The sequence below is a fragment of the Clavispora lusitaniae genome, assembly GCF_014636115.1.
Source record: "Clavispora lusitaniae strain FDAARGOS_655 chromosome Unknown tig00002663_pilon, whole genome shotgun sequence".
Taxonomy (NCBI): domain Eukaryota; kingdom Fungi; phylum Ascomycota; class Pichiomycetes; order Serinales; family Metschnikowiaceae; genus Clavispora; species Clavispora lusitaniae.
Window position 1 is genome coordinate 553,668 of NW_027093982.1, and position 16,591 is coordinate 570,258.

Sequence of the window (16,591 nt, forward strand, 5' to 3'; positions counted from 1 at the left end):
TGGGTCTATTCGTCTTGTCTTGTCTATTTACAGTTCGGCCTATTTACAGTGGCCCTGGCCTACCAGCGGGCGATTTCGGCGCGCGGCGCCTCCATGAGGGCGGCTACGCCCAAATACCCCACGTTGGCCGCAGGCGCGTTGGCAAGATACTGCACCAACTTCAAGCGCCACTGGACCAAGCGCTCGCGGCGCTCGGGCTCGGTGCCCGACACCAACTGGCGCACGTCGCCGCCGAGATTCCGCTCCAAGCACGCGAGAACAACCTCCTGCGGCGTCAAGCTCCACACATTGCCGTCGCCGTTATGGCCGCTGAGGTAAAAGTCGTCCACACACAAATAGTTGTAGTGGTCCTGAAGCCTCTGGCGGAGAACTTTCTCGGGGTACATCCACAGCGGGATGTAGCGGGCCTTGAGGCGGAGCGCCAGGCAGAGCGCGCGCACATGGGCGGGCGGCAAGGCAAAGGCGGTTTTCTGGGCGTAGGCGTCGGGCGGCTGCGCGCGAACAAGCGTGCGGACGTTTTCGAGCGGCGCGGCACGCCACACGCGCGGCAAAAGCAGCGGGAGGCAGCAAGTCAGCGGCATGATTTCCGGCACCGCGTAGCAGATGAGCGGGGTGAGCTCGCCCAAGAGCGTGGCCACGAGCGCAAAGAGCGGGAGTTTGGCGGCGTCGGGCGGCGCGCGGCGGAGAAGCTGGAAGTCGCGCCGCGCGAGCGAAAACAAGACACCTTCGCCAGAAAGCACGACACTTTCGCCAGAAGGCACGACACTTTCGCCAGAAAGTGTCGCTTCAGAAGGCGTTTTCGCAACTTCCGCATCAGAAACTGTTGCCTCGGCTCCCGTTGCCTCTGTCCCTTTTGCTGTTTCTGAGTTTTCAGTTGAGAAAGATTCTGGCGTAGTCACGATTGCCTCTGTTTTTGCTGGCTGTGCCCCTGTTTTTGCCTTCTCTGTGTCTGTCGTCTCTGTTTTTGCCTTCTCTGTGTCTGTCGTCTCTGTTTTTTCAGACCTTTGTGTTTTCCTCACCTTGTCTCCCTCCATCTTGTCCATATATATGGCCTGCGCCATGGCACGCGCAAGCACGCGAAACCGCGGCAAACTGATGGCGCCCGCGTCGCCCGCCCGGTCCACCCACGGCGAAAGCACGTACTGGCGCCGGAGCGCGCGCGCCGTCTTGATGTTGCGCCACGCCGCGCCCAAGCCGTAGCGGTAAAACCGCGCGAGCGCCTTGGCGTACGCCACTGTCTGCGCCACGCGAACAGGCGCGCGGCCCGGGTTTTGCGCCGCCGCCGCGAAAATCTCCTGCCGCAGCCCGATCTCCATGGGCATGCTTCGCGTACAATTGAGCGTGCCGCCGGGCCCTTTCTGCCAGAGCGACGCAAGGTGCGGCGTGGTGCGGAGTTGGCTGCGGAATGCCTCCCGCAGCGTTCCAAACACAAATGGTCGAGCCATGGGATATGAACGATAGGGTATGAAGATGGAAGAGATGGAAGTGATGGAAGAGATGGAAGTGGGCGTTGAAGCGAGCACTGAGATGAATACCTAGGGCCGTGTATGCAGGAAAGCAATATGCTACTACTTGGTGGCTTGGATGACTGGGCAGATGCCATAGTAAGTGAACGGATCCGTTCTTGGCTGTAGTACTTGCCTGATACTTGGCCGTAGTACCTGCCCGATTTCTGCATTCAGGTCAAGATCCATTCGCATGGCAATTCTCGCATTCAGTTGATTGTTCGCATAAGTGCGAAAGCATTCCATCTTGCTGTGACTTTCTGTCTACTCTGCTTTCTTCCTTTTCTCTCTTCTGTCTATTCTGTCTTCTGTCTTCTGCCTATTCTGCCATTCTGCCTTCTGTCTTTTCTGTCTATTCTTCCTTTCTGCATTATTATATCTATTCTGTCTTCTTCCTTTTCTGCATTATTCTATCTATTCTGTCTTCTGTCTATTATGTCTTCTGTCTTCTGTCTATTCTGTCTTTACCTACTCTTGTCTCCATATTCACATCGCCTTGGCCTCCGACACAAAGTCCACGCGCTTTCCGACCATCCTTAACTATAATCCTGCAGATAGTCTCCACGCTATCGATCGCCTCTGATACCGATCACCTTTCACTACTTTTATTTCAACCACTTTTTTCTTTACTCTTCAATGAAACCACAGAAACGCATTCTCCTGCGCGAGGATCTCGATATATGGACCCAGTCCCTGCAGCATGCGGCCCTTCTTTCGTTCGTGCAAGACCTCCAGGATTCCGTATTTGGAGTTGCCAACGACGCCAAAGTCGCCGTTTCCGCTCCAGTCGCCTCTATTGCCGCTGCTATCGACCGCGTGGACCAGATTATAGACGCCAACCCCGTTGTGCGCGACAAAAACGTGTCCCGGTTCGGAAAACCCGAGTTCCGGGGCTTTTACGACCAGGTCAGCGCCGAAGCACCGCTGTTGATGGCGGCAGTGGCCCCGGACCACGCTGAGGAGCTTGGCTGCTATTTTGCCGAGTCCTGGGGGGACCGCACGCGTATTGATTACGGGTCTGGGCACGAACTCAACCTCTTGTGCCTTTTCTACTGCTTGAAAGAGATTGGCGTTCTTAAACCGTCTGACTACCAAGCACTCATCATTGTGGTGTTCAACAAGTACATGGCCGTGATGCGGCGCCTCCAAAAAACATATTGGCTTGAACCCGCAGGTTCGCACGGTGTTTGGGGCTTGGACGATTACCATTTTCTTCCATTTCTCTTTGGGTCGGCACAGTTGGCGCCCCACCCTCATATGAAACCCAAACTGGTCCACAATCGCGAGTTGGTCGAGACGTATTGGCGCCAGTACATGTATTTGGAGTGCATCCATTTCATCAACAGCATTAAAACCGTTCCGGGCCACGAAGAAGCAAGTCTTCGGTGGCACCTGCCCATGCTTGACGATATTCTGGCTGCAAAAACGTGGGGCAAAATCAGGGACGGTATGGTGAAAATGTACGCTGCTGAAGTGCTTGCAAAGTTGCCTATCGTGCAACACATGATGTTTGGGTCGATTTTGACCGCGCCCGAAGGCGTGGGCCAGCATGCTCCTGAGCCTGGGTGTCTGCATAACACATGGGGCGATTGTTGCGGCATCAAGGTTCCTAGTGCTGTGGCTGCGTCGATGTCTCGACCTATGCCCTTTGATTAGTTGGGATGGAAGTGATAGTTCATGCTGGAAGTTGACTGTGATAAAATGTCTGGCGAAGTGGATAAGGAAAACACTACAAACATACCCGTAAGATGCTAGACTTTGGAGTTGAAAGCCAGTGCATTCCGGTTTTCACAATAAGTTCCGCTGATTCGGATTTGACTGGTTGACTGGTTTCGGATAATGAGATCCACAAATCTACACATAGGATATGGGACAATAAATAGGCTAGGTTTCGAAGACAGAGTGCTGTAGTGAAAGTCATTAGTATTTTAGAATCATTGGATTTATTTTCCGAATGAGCTACGACAACAAGTGTCTATACTTCATATTTAGGCTTCGGAATGGATTTGCTTGAAATGGTAACAATATCTCTCCATCAATTCTACTTGTTGAATTTCTTATTGAATACAGTCAGGTTTGTCCCGACATATTTTTTAAGTAGTTTTTGAATTCTTTCATGTCTGTCTTTCCTTCTATATACTGATCTTACGGGCGTATTTTGAGGCTATAAGAATGACGAAATGGCTAATACAGTTTTGTCTAATATATAGATCTCTAAAAGTTTTTGTAGATATAAGTCAGCACAGAATATTAAATACCGCTTTTGATACTATGTTTGGATCCTCTTGCTTGTTGTTTCGGGCGAACTAATTGTGTTTGACTGGAACAACTTTAACGGTCCTAAAACGTTTTCATAAAAATTTCCCAAATGATCCAGTAGATAAGCTGACATATATCCCACTCGCACGATTTGTGCGCTGTTTTGCTCAATGCCCTAGACTCTATATAATGTCCTGAAGAACAGAGAGCATCATTCGTGAATCGAAATTAGAACCTCAATTCTGAAATTTTTCTTCTCTTCCTTTTCTTCTTTTTCTTTTCCTTCTTTTCTTACTCCGTGTACCGAATGTCAGTTGCAATGAGCACCTTTCTTGGGATCTGTCCCGGAAAAGGCAACAACATGGACATTCTTTGCTTGGTGTCATCCACAGTCGACACATGTACGTAGCCGAGAACAGACGTCTCCAACAACTTCAGCGGCTCTTCAGATGCATCCAACTGCGTGATCGCCAACACACAGTTCTCCAAATTGGCGCTTGTAGCCTCGATACGCACGTAGTACTTGTCCAAGGCCAAGTCTGGTTTCGTGTCCTCCTGCGTGTACGAGTCTCCAGAAGGCAAGAATGCCATTTGGGAAGTGTACTCCAGAAGACGCACAGCCTTATATATGACCACGGACTTGACATCCACGTCGGTTTTGAACGGCGACAAGTGCGTGCGTCGCGACCCGTTGAAGTACTCTTTGATCAGGTCCTCTTGTGTTTTACGCAAAAACGCTCCGTCTACCTCGGCCACTCCGCCGGCACGAGGCACTTTGACAATATCCAAGCGGTTTTCGTCCACGCGAGACTGAAACGTCCGCCGAAGGTCGACGGCAAGTCTATCTCCGCCCACGGCAATCACAACGTCGACCTCAAACCGCTCCACGATTTTCTGTACGAGGTCTGCGTCCTTCATTGTCCAGGGCGGCGTATCGATAATCATGCCAGAAGCACGGACATTGGCGTCTGACGCCATGCGTTCATGTGCGGCCGCAGCAAGGGCGCCCGCCTGGTGTTCAAAGAGCTCGGAGTTGTCCTGTGGGGCGCAAAAGCCGTAGCTCTTGACCAAAGGCTGTTTGGGCTGGCGAAACGCCGCTCCCAGTGTCGGCAGCTCGCCCCAGCCGCCCACAGCTTCCAAGTCGAGAGCGTCGCTAACAACTGCGGCCGTCAACGACCCGGGCACAGAGAAAACGCCCTGCTGCGGGTCCAAGTTGACCAAAAGCGGGCATCTGTCCATTTTTGCGGCGTACGAGGCCAATATCTTCACGAGGGCTGTTTTGCCGCACTGGGCGCCGCCCACAACCATAACAACGGGTCCTCTAGCCGCCGATGCCTGTGCTTGTTGTCTTTTAACATCCAACGCAAAATGGAGCCGCGTATAGGCTGGAACAGCAGATTCATCACTCACGTACTCGCTGACTTTGGCGTCTTCGCTCGAGATGTTGACATTCTCTTTATTGAGCGAGCACGAGTATTGGAAACGGCACCCGGCCGGCAAAGGCGCATACACGGCGGCTTTTGCTCCCGTAAGATGGACTTCGGTGTCGTTGGGAAGTTCCGTGCCAAAAATCTCGCCAATGCCATCAACAACTTTGAGCGTCAAGATGGTTTTGAAGGGCACTTCAAAGCGCCATTCACAGCCTTCGTCGAGCTGGATCTCGCCGCTCTGTTCAAGTGACATGGATTAAGAAGTTGAGATGGAAGTGCGAGTTAAGTGTGCAGACGGAGGAAAATGGGCGAGGATGAAAATGGGCGAAAGAGGGCGAAGAGGGCGAAATCAATGCGAATTACTGCGAAACGGCGCAATTTACTGCGAAACAGTGCGAGATACGCCCTTGGGCGAATGAAAAAGTATAGGCCGAAAACCAAATGTTCTTGAGCTGTTTTCGTGCAAAAAACTTCAGAAGTGAGAGCTGCAACTAACGTAATCTGCCATCAGTAGTATTACATCTTCCAGACAATGGCCCGTTGCTAGAATTAGATGTCTAATTCACTGGAAATTCTTGCTCTTCATAAATTACATGTACAAGTGATTACTGAAACCGTTTTTTACAGAAACAATTAAGCAAAGCTTCCTGCAATCATACACCCGTTCACAAAGATTCGTATACTGGTCATAGTGTGTTGAAATCCACTCTACAACTGCTTCCAGCAAAATCTGAAGTGTCATATTTCCGTTAAAAAAGATGCTATTTAATATCGAAATAAGCGCATATAGAAGTGGAAATCATCCGAAAACTCTATAGTAAAATTACGTGCCTCTTCACGTTTTCAACTTTGGCCGATCTCTTTGCCATTCCAGTGGCAGGAGCTGCTTCTATATTTTTGAAAAGTCGATTTTCTTTGGTTTGAATTGTTTCTGTTCTTCCGTAAGCTCTTCTACTCTGCGTTCACCTGTGCGGTGGTTAATGTACTCTATATGAGTCGAGTAGTCGACTGGCAGTTTCGACTGGAAAGCTTTCGACAAGGTCTTTTTCTGCACAGCAGGCGGGTCCAAAAACGGGTTGTGGAGTTCGTGTGGTGCCAGTTCGACGTCAGACTCTTCGTCTGACGAAAAACACGTGTTGAAAGACTTTCCATGCCACAGGTTGACTTTTTCGTCGGTGATGAGCTGGTTTCCTGGAGTTTGGGCCACTTGCTTCTCGTGCTTTGGCCCTTTCACGTGCCTCTTTTTCGTCGGGCTGGCCATGAGGTTTGCTTCAAACAGATCTTCGAAAAGGTCCTCCTCGAAATCCAACTTACTGTGGATCAGCGAAAAGTCCTCGAAGTCCAATGCTGATTTGAGTGGTTTCTGCAGCGGTAGCAGCCTTCTTCCGCTTCCCACCATAGCATGGTTGGGCAATAGCAGGCCGACATTCTCAGAGACGGCGAATAGTTCCTCAACAATCAACTTTCTCCTTCTGCGAGGCGACTTGTGGGGCGTGAAATCAGGAGTGGGCGGCAATAGCAGGCCCTGTGGTTGTTGGCCCGGAGTGGTGAGTTTCTTGTCAACTTTTCTCTTTGGGGTTTTTGGCGTCTGAAGCGGAAGCTGGAACACGGGGAACAGCTTTTGGTTTTTCGGCTTGGAGGCACTTCGAGGCGGCGTATGAGGAACAGCAAAATCCAGCATGCTGTTTGAGGGTGAGATAGATAGACTGGGAGAAAGCTAGGCAGCAGACAAGTGAGACAAGACAATCGAAACGAGTAAGACAAGTAAGAAAGTAAGACAAGCGACAGAAGAACAACACTTCAGAAAAACAAATAAAATCAGATCAGACCCAAAGAGAAAAATGCTGGTTCTAGGGTGGCTGGCTACGCGAAAAAATAGAAAAGGCGCGGGCGCGTCTCAAATGGCCAAAGACACTTTGGGCCCAAATTGGCCAATATCGAGAGAAAAGGATATAGCAACATGTTGCTTTATTCTTTGCCGAATGAAGTAGCGTAGGCTGACTTATATTTTTTATACAAGTGTTTCGCTTCTATGGCACTGGAGTTTTGCTTCTATGCACTGGAGTTTTTGCTTCTATGCACTGGAGTTTAGAGACAACTGGCATACTCATCTAAGCTTCGTAAACGTGACAAATGTGCCATTAAGATAAATTTCGCTAAATTCAATGGATTAACCTACTGATTTACTAAAGTTACGGCCTTAGATCAATAAACGCTCAAATGGTATCGAAGTCCAATTTTGCTTTTTGATAACCTCTAATCCTCTATCTAACATTCAGCCGTTCTGTGCAAGAATAGACGAACAGCAAAGATCCCCCGAAAATAATCTAAAGACAAGAAAAGAACGGCACGTTTGAAAGAAAGCGATAGAAACGTTCCCAACTACCCTATATGCTTTTCCCAAATCTCTCTTTTTTGCCCTTTTCTGTCTTTCTTTCCGTCTTGACCCCGTGCCAACGGAATAATGGGAAATGTCGCGCACTTCCCGGCACAAACGAGGGAAAAATGTCGCCGCAGCAAGCCAGTATCCACAAAAAATACTCGCCAACTCCAAGACTCATCTTTTTCCCATTTCTTTCCTCGCCACTTTTCACCACAACCTTAGTTGGCTTCCATAAAATTTGGAAAAAAAAGCAAACCAAAAATCTCCATCCTCCCACACGTGCCACCGTGGCTCCAGAAAACCAGCCTCCACCTTTTCCTGGCGCTATTCAAATTCATTCTGCCCTTGTGTTTTCTTTAGGTAGGCGCCGCTCCCTTTCTTTTCCGCCACGCTTCATTTCGGGCTTTTCCTAGGGCGAAATAGATTGTGCTTCATAGACTGAAATTCTAGACTGGCTTTAGACTTTTCCCTGCCCGTTTTTCCGTCCGTTCCCCGTCTTTTACTACCACGGGCCCCTCTGTTCTCACCATGGGTCTTTTCACGTCGCTTCTTTGTTGTGGAGACGCCAACGACGAGCATACAAACAAAAACAGCCACCCGACTAAACGGCACCCACCAGCACAGCAAAAACTCACCGCCAAACGCGCCGCTCCCGCTTCGGGCAAAACAGACAGCGACGACTCGGATAAACCGCAAGTTTCCGTGTCGCAGAAAGAAGTGCCGCAGAAAACGCAGCAAAAGTCCAAAAAGGACATGTTGGACGACGACCACTCGGTCAATGAGACCGACACCATCACCAACACAAACGAGGAGTCAAACACAACACCCATAATAGCTGAAAACAACGAGCAAAGCAACAATAACGCTCCGGTCTTAGATTCCGATGAAATTCCTCCAACAGAACCTGACGTGGCCCCGAGCGCTATAGAGGAACTCATGGATAACGAGTCCGAGTTGGACTTGTCCAAAATTCAGGAGGGCCAAGCATTCAACCCAGAAACGGGATTTCTTTTGGGTAAAAAGGATATAGCACGTTTTGGCAACAAAAAATGTCTCATTTTGGACTTGGACGAGACGCTTGTGCACTCGTCGTTCAAGTATTTGCGCACTGCAGACTTTGTCATCCCAGTGGAGATTGACAACCAGGTGCATCACGTGTATGTGATAAAACGGCCTGGTGTGGACGAGTTTTTGGAAAAAGTGGGCCGCTGGTTTGAGGTGGTGGTGTTTACTGCATCGGTGGCCAAGTATGGTGATCCATTGTTGAACAAATTGGATATCTCCAAATCCGTGCATCACCGGCTCTTCCGAGACTCTTGCTACAACCACGAGGGCAACTTTATCAAGAACTTATCTCAGATTGGTCGTCCTTTGAGCGACTCGATTATCATTGATAATTCACCTGCGTCCTACATTTTCCACCCTCAGCACTCAATCCCCATCTCCAGTTGGTTCAGCGACACCCACGACAACGAGTTATTGGACTTGCTTCCATTTTTGGAAGACATTTCCAAGCTGAACGTGGACGACGTGAGCTTGGTGCTTGATATCACCATTTAATTACAAGTATGCATAAGCAGGACTTATGTGGGACAACCAACACAAACAAGGCGACACATCCCTGGATAAACAGGAGTATACAGCCGGGAAAGGTTGACACGAGAAGGAAAACCAGATGAGCCAATAAAGCAAATGGCACATACCGGAGAATAATACTGGCTCTCACCTGGGCCCCATTCTGTTTTGTACTACTATTCTATAGAAGTTGCTAGATGACAACGCCTAATAATACATACCACTGCGCAGACATACTACAATGGAGAAAAACAAAAAAGAAGAAAAAGAAGAAAAAGAAGAAAAAGAAAACAAGATGGCCCATGTCGGTTTATCTCTTCTGTAACTTATCTATGGAATGAAGAATTCGAAGAATGAGATATACAAAAACGCATAATTACTCCCCTATAGCCAACTCTTTTGGGCGGAAAATAAACCCGTAGGATCGTAGCTCAAGCGTAAAATTTTTCCTGATGAATTTGGCTTGTGAATAAATATTTTGTCCAGTCGATCGAATAGTCCCACCTACAGGTGTGCACACATGCTCATCGCCAACTTTCTCCATCTTTGCGAAGTCATCTCCATTTGAATTTTTTGGCTCTCCAACAAGCTGACCGGATCAAGCCGAAACATAAGCCATCGTCCAAGTCCGTGCCATACTTGCAAGTCCGATTTGCATACTTGCTTTTGTCCGTGATATATCTGTTGATCGATCTAGTTGAGTCTTCTACCTGCAACTTTCCGCCAACTTTTAACTACACTTTAACTCCATCTTAACTACATCTTAACTACATCTTAACTACATCTTAACTGCATCTACACATCTGGTGCATCTGTCCAACACACCAGAACCGTCATGAAAGTCAAAACCATTTCTCGCTCGGCCGACACCTATGTCCCCGCCCGAAACACCCAAGAATCCGCCTTGCCCCGCAACTTGGACCCGGCGCTCCACCCGTTCGAGCGGGCCCGAGAATACACGCGAGCGGTGACGGCCACAAAGCTCGAAAGAATGTTTGCGCGTCCGTTTGTGGGCCAGCTCGGCGACGGACACCGTGATGGTGTCTATTGTCTTGCCCGCAACTTCCGCACGACAAACCAGGTGGCCTCGGGCTCGGGCGACGGTGTGGTCAAGTACTGGAACATGACGTCGCGAGCAGAAACGCTCAGCTTCAGAGCACACTACGGCATGGTGACGGGCCTTTTCGTGTCGCCAGCAGGATTGCTCTCATGCGGAGACGACAAGACCATCAAGTTGTGGTCGTTGGACGTGAACGAGTTTGGCGAAACGGACGACTCCAAAGTCAAGGACGCCGGCTTGCTCAAAACGTTTGGCGGCGAGCACGCCTTCAAAGGCTTGGACCACCATGTGTCGGACGAGCTTTTCGTCACCGGCGGCGCCTCGGTGCAGCTCTGGAACATGAGCCGGTCCAACTACGTGGCCAACATGTCGTGGGGCGCCGATAACGTCAACAGCGTGCGGTTCAACCGCACGGAAACCAACGTGGTGGCGTCGTGTGGCGCCGACAACTCCATTGTGTTGTACGACATCCGTACAAGCACGCCGGTGCAGAAGGTGGTGACGAATTTCCGGGCCAATGCGCTCTCGTGGAACCCGATGGAGGCGTTCCACTTTGCGCTGGGCCACGAGGACCACAACGCCTACTTGTGGGACATGCGCAACTTGACCAAGAGTCTCAACATCTACAAGGACCACGTCAGTGCCGTCACGGACCTTGACTTCAGTCCCACGGGCCAGGAGCTTGTCACGGGCTCCTACGACAAGACCATCCGCCTCTACCGGGCCCGCGAAGGCCACTCGCGTGATGTCTACCACACCAAGCGGATGCAGCATGTGTTTTGCGTGGGCTTCACCACAGACTCGCGGTATGTGCTCAGTGGCTCGGACGACGCCAATGTGAGGGTGTGGCGGAGCAACGCATCGGAGCGGTCGAACGTCAAGTCGTCTCGCGAACGGGCCAAGCTCAACTACGACCAGAAGTTGAAGGACCGCTACAAGTACATGCCCGAGGTGCGCCGCATTGCCAGACACCGCCACTTGCCTAGTGTGGTGAAGAAGGCGCAGCAGATCAAGACGGTCGAGCTCCAGTCGTTGAAGCGGCGCGAGGAGAACGCAAGAAAGCACAGCAAGCCGGCGCCTCGCGTGCCCGAGCGCCAGAAACACGTTCGTGGCACGGCCATCAAGGAGGACGAGGAGCAGTGATGAAAGCTAGCGAAAGTGTGAGAGTGAAGAGTTAGAAAGTATGAGAGAGTTAGAAAGTATGAGAATGAAACTTAGTTGAAAGATCAGAATGAAGAGATCGAAGGTGGCCGAGAAGCTACTGATCGAATGTCATGTAGTTTATTGTTCCAGGTAATGCCGGGTGTATTTAGAATCAGACTGTTACATGAGGCACGCAAACTTTGTTGAAAGCGAAAACGCAAGAGACAGAAAAAGCGAGAGAAGATTCTTACCATTCGGATTGCAGCTCGGTTGCTTTTTCGATGAGGTTAGTATTAGTATGGTTCATGGTCCACTATTATGGAGACCAGAGATTATGAGAATAGTGATCTGGAGTATTTGATGAGCAGGCTGGTAAGTTTATCACTGTTGCGTTAGCGTAAACCATTCTATTAAGGTATCCAATTCTTTTGATTCAACGAAGCACATCTTGCGAATATCAGTGGGCTAACCGGAATGAATTAAATTCAATTAAACAATCTGTATTTTACGTACTTCTAAAAGTAATAATAATAAAAATGTGATTAAATATATAGTTTCAATTAACTTTGTTGAAAAATGAGATAAGTATCCGGAAAATACAGAATAGTCAGGCGAAGCAACGCAATTTTACAAGTTCAGGCGTCAATTACAGACACCAGGCTTCGCCCGGCCTAATAACCAATGGATAAAAGATCATCCACTTGGAGTCCATTGTGGAAGAAAACAATTACAACATGAGCAGCTATAGTAATGGAATCATAGTGACTTGTGCATGTATTTAAAATATCTACTGAAATTTAACTTTGGACAATTTACATTGTTCGGCCACCACACGATTTTTGTGTTCAGTGTTTTTTCAATGATGGCATTAGTCTTTATCTTTGAAAGTGATACTTTATCCTGCAGCAGATTTAACGAGCCAAAGAGGTGAGTAAGTTAATACATGGAATTTGTCATGAGGTAACGCGAGTATTCAAATGTTTAGCAAGCAAGATCACTAGATTTATAGTATCATTTAGTTTAGCTGGCAAGGTGGCTAGCCAAACCAAAACTTGCTTTGGTATTACTTACCGCATTCATGAGCAGCTTCTTCAACACAAACTCCAGGAAGCTCAATAACACCGAAAAGTTCAGTAATTGAAGATCTCCTAGCGATATGTTCTCAAGGGTTATGGTGAAGTCTTTGAACAAGTATTTACAGTAACATGATTCAAGCATATGAAAGACGAGCGTGGGATGATTTCCAAGACTATCAAGGTATTATCCCACATTTTGAAAAAGCGTTAATAAGCTAGATTGACATTAATGCAGCTTTGCGGACGTCATCGAAGTAACGTTGATAGAGATGGAGAATTCGTTTCTTGAAGGTTTCAACAAGTCAGCTGCTTTTCACACCTCAATGAACAGAAATGGAAGCTTGACAGGAAATTTCAAATTCAGTGCCATAACAGGCACTGGGATGAGAGCGTACATAAAATCAAGACTACAAAAATGTTTCTACAAATGAAAGGCCAGCTGAGAGTTGCTGTTCCAGCGTAATACATTTAGTGGAGCTTTCTAAAATTGTATTCACCTGTTTGCTGATTGTAGTACTCACTCAATCATAGTCATAATCATACCCATTATACCCACTAAAACCTAGGAATGCTGCTGCCACACCATTATCACTAATGCCATTCCGATCCTTCTCGGGAACCGTGGCTACCATATGACATCCAAATACTTTAAACTTTGGTAAATTGCATCTACGTCCACATACTCACCCATATTTTCCCGTAGTCATGTAGTCATCATGTTCATATCTTGTTATTCCCGTAGTCAGACTCATAGCCACGCATATTTTACCGTCATATAGACATAATCAGATCCCGTTATACCCAGACCGATTTTCCCCATACTCGTTTCTCACCCATAGTCACATAGTCGCATAGTCATATAGTAAACTCATAGTCGATAAAGTCATATAATCATAATCATAGTCATATTCATAATCACAGTCATATTCATAATCATTGTCATAGTAATAATCACAGTCATATTCATATAGTCATAGTCATACCCATTATACCCAGACTTTACCCATACTCATTTTATAGTCACGTAGTCATCAGCCATACTCAATGAGTCATATTGTCAGTCATATTCACATAGTCATACTCTGTCATAATCATAGTATAATCAGCATAATCATAGTCATAGTCCAACCATAATCATAGTCATAACCACAACCATATCACAATTATATCACAATCATAGTCTTAGTCACCATCATCATACATTCATACCCCCATGCCTCATCACATTCCTCTTCGGCCTTAAAGCATAAGACTGTATGTGCATACGCACCGAAGTGTCAAAGGTGAGGGCGCCAAACCGCCGTCATGCGGAAAGGACTGCACACAGCACGGCCCTCCGGATGTCCCTTACCACAAAAGCAAACCCAAACAAAAACCAAAACCAAAACCAGAACCAAAACCAAATCCAAATGGACGTCCATATTCAAGCAAAGACGGCCAGAAAAAAAATCCGGGTGTGCACATCGCCGGCCAATAGAATGCGCCGCAGCAACCAAACAGGAAAAACCAGGACCCAGTTAAAGTCGCAAGGTCACAAGACCCGCACCCGTGCCTCCCGCGCGCTCCACTATTCAGGCGGCTCCATTCCACGGAAGAAGCGGCCGAATCCCATTTTCTGCTGCTTGTGTTTCTGGCGGCACTTCTTTCTCACAGACGCACTTGTTACTGCCGCATCCCGTGGACGCTGCCCCGCCCGCTATTCCTGCTTTTTCCGCGCTTCTCCCCGCCGAGTTCTGCCCCACTGACGCAGCTCCAAGGTCAAGCTCCAGCTCCAAGCTTAAGCTCCTCCCAGCTCCAGACTTAGGGTCTCCTTCCAGGTCCAGGGCCTAAAACACGCCTACGATTGGCTGCCTGCTTCTGTTCTGACAGTCTAGACCGCTGCTCGTCTCGTTTCGTTTGTCTGTTGCTTCGTTTCGTTTGTCTGTAGCTTCGTCTCGTTTCGTTTCATTTCATTTCTGTTGCTCGTCTCGTTTGTTCGCCATGCCCGACAGACACAAGCTCAAGCTCTTCCACTTCAAGCAGGGCACGGAGAACCAGCTCAACCCGTCCACGTCGCAACTGCTGGGCGGCCGCAAGTTTCTCGGCTTCCACATTGGCCGCCACGACTCCCTGGACTCGCTCAACTCGCCCACGTTGACCAACCTGTCCGACCACCACGACGCGCCGCCCGTGCCGTCGCCTGCGCAGATGCAGCTCCACCTGCCCGGAATCCTGGCCCAGAAAGTGCCGCTGCCGGCCCACGGCCACCAGGCGCAGCAGGTGCACCTGCCCGCCCACAAAATGCACTCGGGCATTCTGGCGCCGCCGTCCCACACCTCGCCCGGCCACGAGGACCACGTGAAGCAGTCGCACAGCATGGTGGAGCTCAAACGGCTCTTCAAGCCTGTCAAACGCAACTCCAAGACACCCACCCCCGGCGAGCACGGTGTCCACAGTCGTGAACAGCTGCTGACGTCGCTCGCAGCTCTCATCAACCAGACGTCGACACAGCTTCTTTCACAGCAGCATAAGAAGTCCGAGGGCCCGTACCACGAGCCTTTTATGCACGACGAGCTGCCGCTTGTGAAAAAATACGGCAAGGTGGAGAAAGAGCTTGGGTCCGGCGCCGGCGGCTCTGTTCGGCTCATTGTGCGGCCGCTGGACGGGAAAACGTTCGCCGTCAAGGAGTTCCGTCCGAGAAGAACCGCAGAGTCCTTCAAGGACTACACCCGTAAGTGCACGGCCGAGTACTGCATTGGGCTGACGCTTCGGCACCCGAACATCATCCAGACCATTGATATCATCCACGAAAACAACCGCTACTATGAGATCATGGAGTACGCACCCATCGACTTTTTCGCTGTCGTCATGAGCGGGAACATGTCGCGGGCCGAGATCAACTGCTGCTTGAAGCAGATCTTGGAAGGCGTGCTGTACATACACTCTTTGGGCTTGGCCCACCGTGACTTGAAGCTCGACAACTGTGTGCTCACCACAGACGGAATCCTCAAAATCATCGATTTTGGCAGTGCGGTGATCTTCCGCTATCCCTACGACCAGTTTGGGTCACAAGACCAGGTGCATCATTGCCACGGCGTGGTGGGCTCAGACCCGTATCTCGCGCCCGAGGTGCTTTCGAGTCTGAATCTGTATAACCCGCAACCGGTGGACTTGTGGTCCATTGCCATTATCTACTGCTGCATGACATTGAAACGTTTCCCTTGGAAAATCCCAAGCCCAGAGAAGGATAACAGTTTCAAGTTGTACGCCATGGAGGATGACAGTTGGCATGATTATCATCTTTCCAATGAGAGTCATAAACTTTTGTTGCGGCAACGGCAGTTGAAGAATATGCTCGCACGCCTGAATAAGCGCAGACGCCATGGAGAAGAGAAGGCTGAACACGAAAAGGCACAGGAAAAGATTGAGAATGAACAGGTGCATGAAAAGACCGAGAATGAAGGGGCTCAGCATGAAGTGACCGAAAAGCTTGAACATGAAGCGAACGAAAAGGTCGAACATGGAGCGAGCGAAAAGGCCGAACATGAAAGTGCGAATACCAAGGAGGAACATGAAAATGAGGATGTGGTTGATAAGAAGAATGAAGACGCACATGAACCTAGACATGACCATGAGAAGCCCGAGCCGCATAAGTCTCACTCGCACAAGCATGAATCGAAAGATATCAAGGCCGAAGTTCTCAGCGAAGAGGAGTTGGAAGAAGTGACTCGTGAGTTGCGCGAGATTGACGCTAAGCTAGACGATCTCGAGCGTCGGAAAAACGAAATGAAGGCTCAGTTTGCCCGTTCTCGCCCGGCCAGTCCGCGTGTAGAAGAACACGACGAAAAGCGCAAGCACCACCGGCAAATACAGGGCCCCTACCGCTTGATGCGGTTGTTACCACATGCGTCGAGGCCTATTATTCTGAAAATGCTCCAGATTGATCCCTCAAAGCGTGCCACCATGGAGGAGATCTTGTCGGACGAGTGGATCGAAAGCATTCATTGTTGTACTCTACAGTCGACAACTACTGGCGATAACATAGAGGAGGAGGAGGACCTAGTTTTCGTTCGCGGAACTCCGGCGCATGAACACACGATTGTGACGGACGAGAAGGAGTAGTTGCATGCATGAGGACAGTCGAAGTGACTGAGTTGAAGGAAAAATGAGGAAGGATGTGA

General features: G+C 49.2%; 7 protein-coding genes across 7 annotated transcripts; 4 read left to right on the top strand and 3 right to left on the bottom strand. All coding sequences in view use genetic code 12, as the record gives it.

Annotated features, from left to right (window-relative positions):
• Positions 1–59: 59 nt before the first annotated feature.
• On the bottom strand, positions 60–1,445 carry FOB63_004887 (uncharacterized protein; the record flags this gene model as incomplete). The annotated part of the gene is made up of 1 exon (XM_002617458.2): positions 60–1,445. The coding sequence occupies one exon, from the start codon at positions 1,443–1,445 to the stop codon at positions 60–62; it is 1,386 nt and encodes a 461-aa protein (XP_002617504.2).
• Positions 1,446–2,141: 696 nt separating this feature from the next.
• Positions 2,142–3,161, top strand: FOB63_004888 (peptidylprolyl isomerase; the record flags this gene model as incomplete). Its single annotated transcript, XM_002617457.1, has 1 exon — positions 2,142–3,161. One exon carries the CDS (start codon positions 2,142–2,144, stop codon positions 3,159–3,161), a length of 1,020 nt encoding a protein of 339 aa, XP_002617503.1.
• Positions 3,162–4,055: 894 nt separating this feature from the next.
• Positions 4,056–5,447, bottom strand: FOB63_004889 (cleavage polyadenylation factor subunit; the record flags this gene model as incomplete). The annotated part of the gene is made up of 1 exon (XM_002617455.1): positions 4,056–5,447. The coding sequence occupies one exon, from the start codon at positions 5,445–5,447 to the stop codon at positions 4,056–4,058; it is 1,392 nt and encodes a 463-aa protein (XP_002617501.1).
• A 636-nt stretch (positions 5,448–6,083) lies between these two features.
• FOB63_004890 (Sol1p) lies at positions 6,084–6,875 on the bottom strand (the record flags this gene model as incomplete). Its single annotated transcript, XM_002617454.1, has 1 exon — positions 6,084–6,875. The coding sequence occupies one exon, from the start codon at positions 6,873–6,875 to the stop codon at positions 6,084–6,086; it is 792 nt and encodes a 263-aa protein (XP_002617500.1).
• A 1,230-nt stretch (positions 6,876–8,105) lies between these two features.
• On the top strand, positions 8,106–9,137 carry FOB63_004891 (phosphatase; the record flags this gene model as incomplete). Its single annotated transcript, XM_002617453.1, has 1 exon — positions 8,106–9,137. One exon carries the CDS (start codon positions 8,106–8,108, stop codon positions 9,135–9,137), a length of 1,032 nt encoding a protein of 343 aa, XP_002617499.1.
• Positions 9,138–9,987: 850 nt separating this feature from the next.
• On the top strand, positions 9,988–11,355 carry SOF1 (rRNA-processing protein; the record flags this gene model as incomplete). Its single annotated transcript, XM_002617452.2, has 1 exon — positions 9,988–11,355. One exon carries the CDS (start codon positions 9,988–9,990, stop codon positions 11,353–11,355), a length of 1,368 nt encoding a protein of 455 aa, XP_002617498.1.
• A 3,056-nt stretch (positions 11,356–14,411) lies between these two features.
• HRK1 (putative serine/threonine protein kinase) lies at positions 14,412–16,532 on the top strand (the record flags this gene model as incomplete). Its single annotated transcript, XM_002617450.2, has 1 exon — positions 14,412–16,532. One exon carries the CDS (start codon positions 14,412–14,414, stop codon positions 16,530–16,532), a length of 2,121 nt encoding a protein of 706 aa, XP_002617496.2.
• Positions 16,533–16,591: the final 59 nt, after the last annotated feature.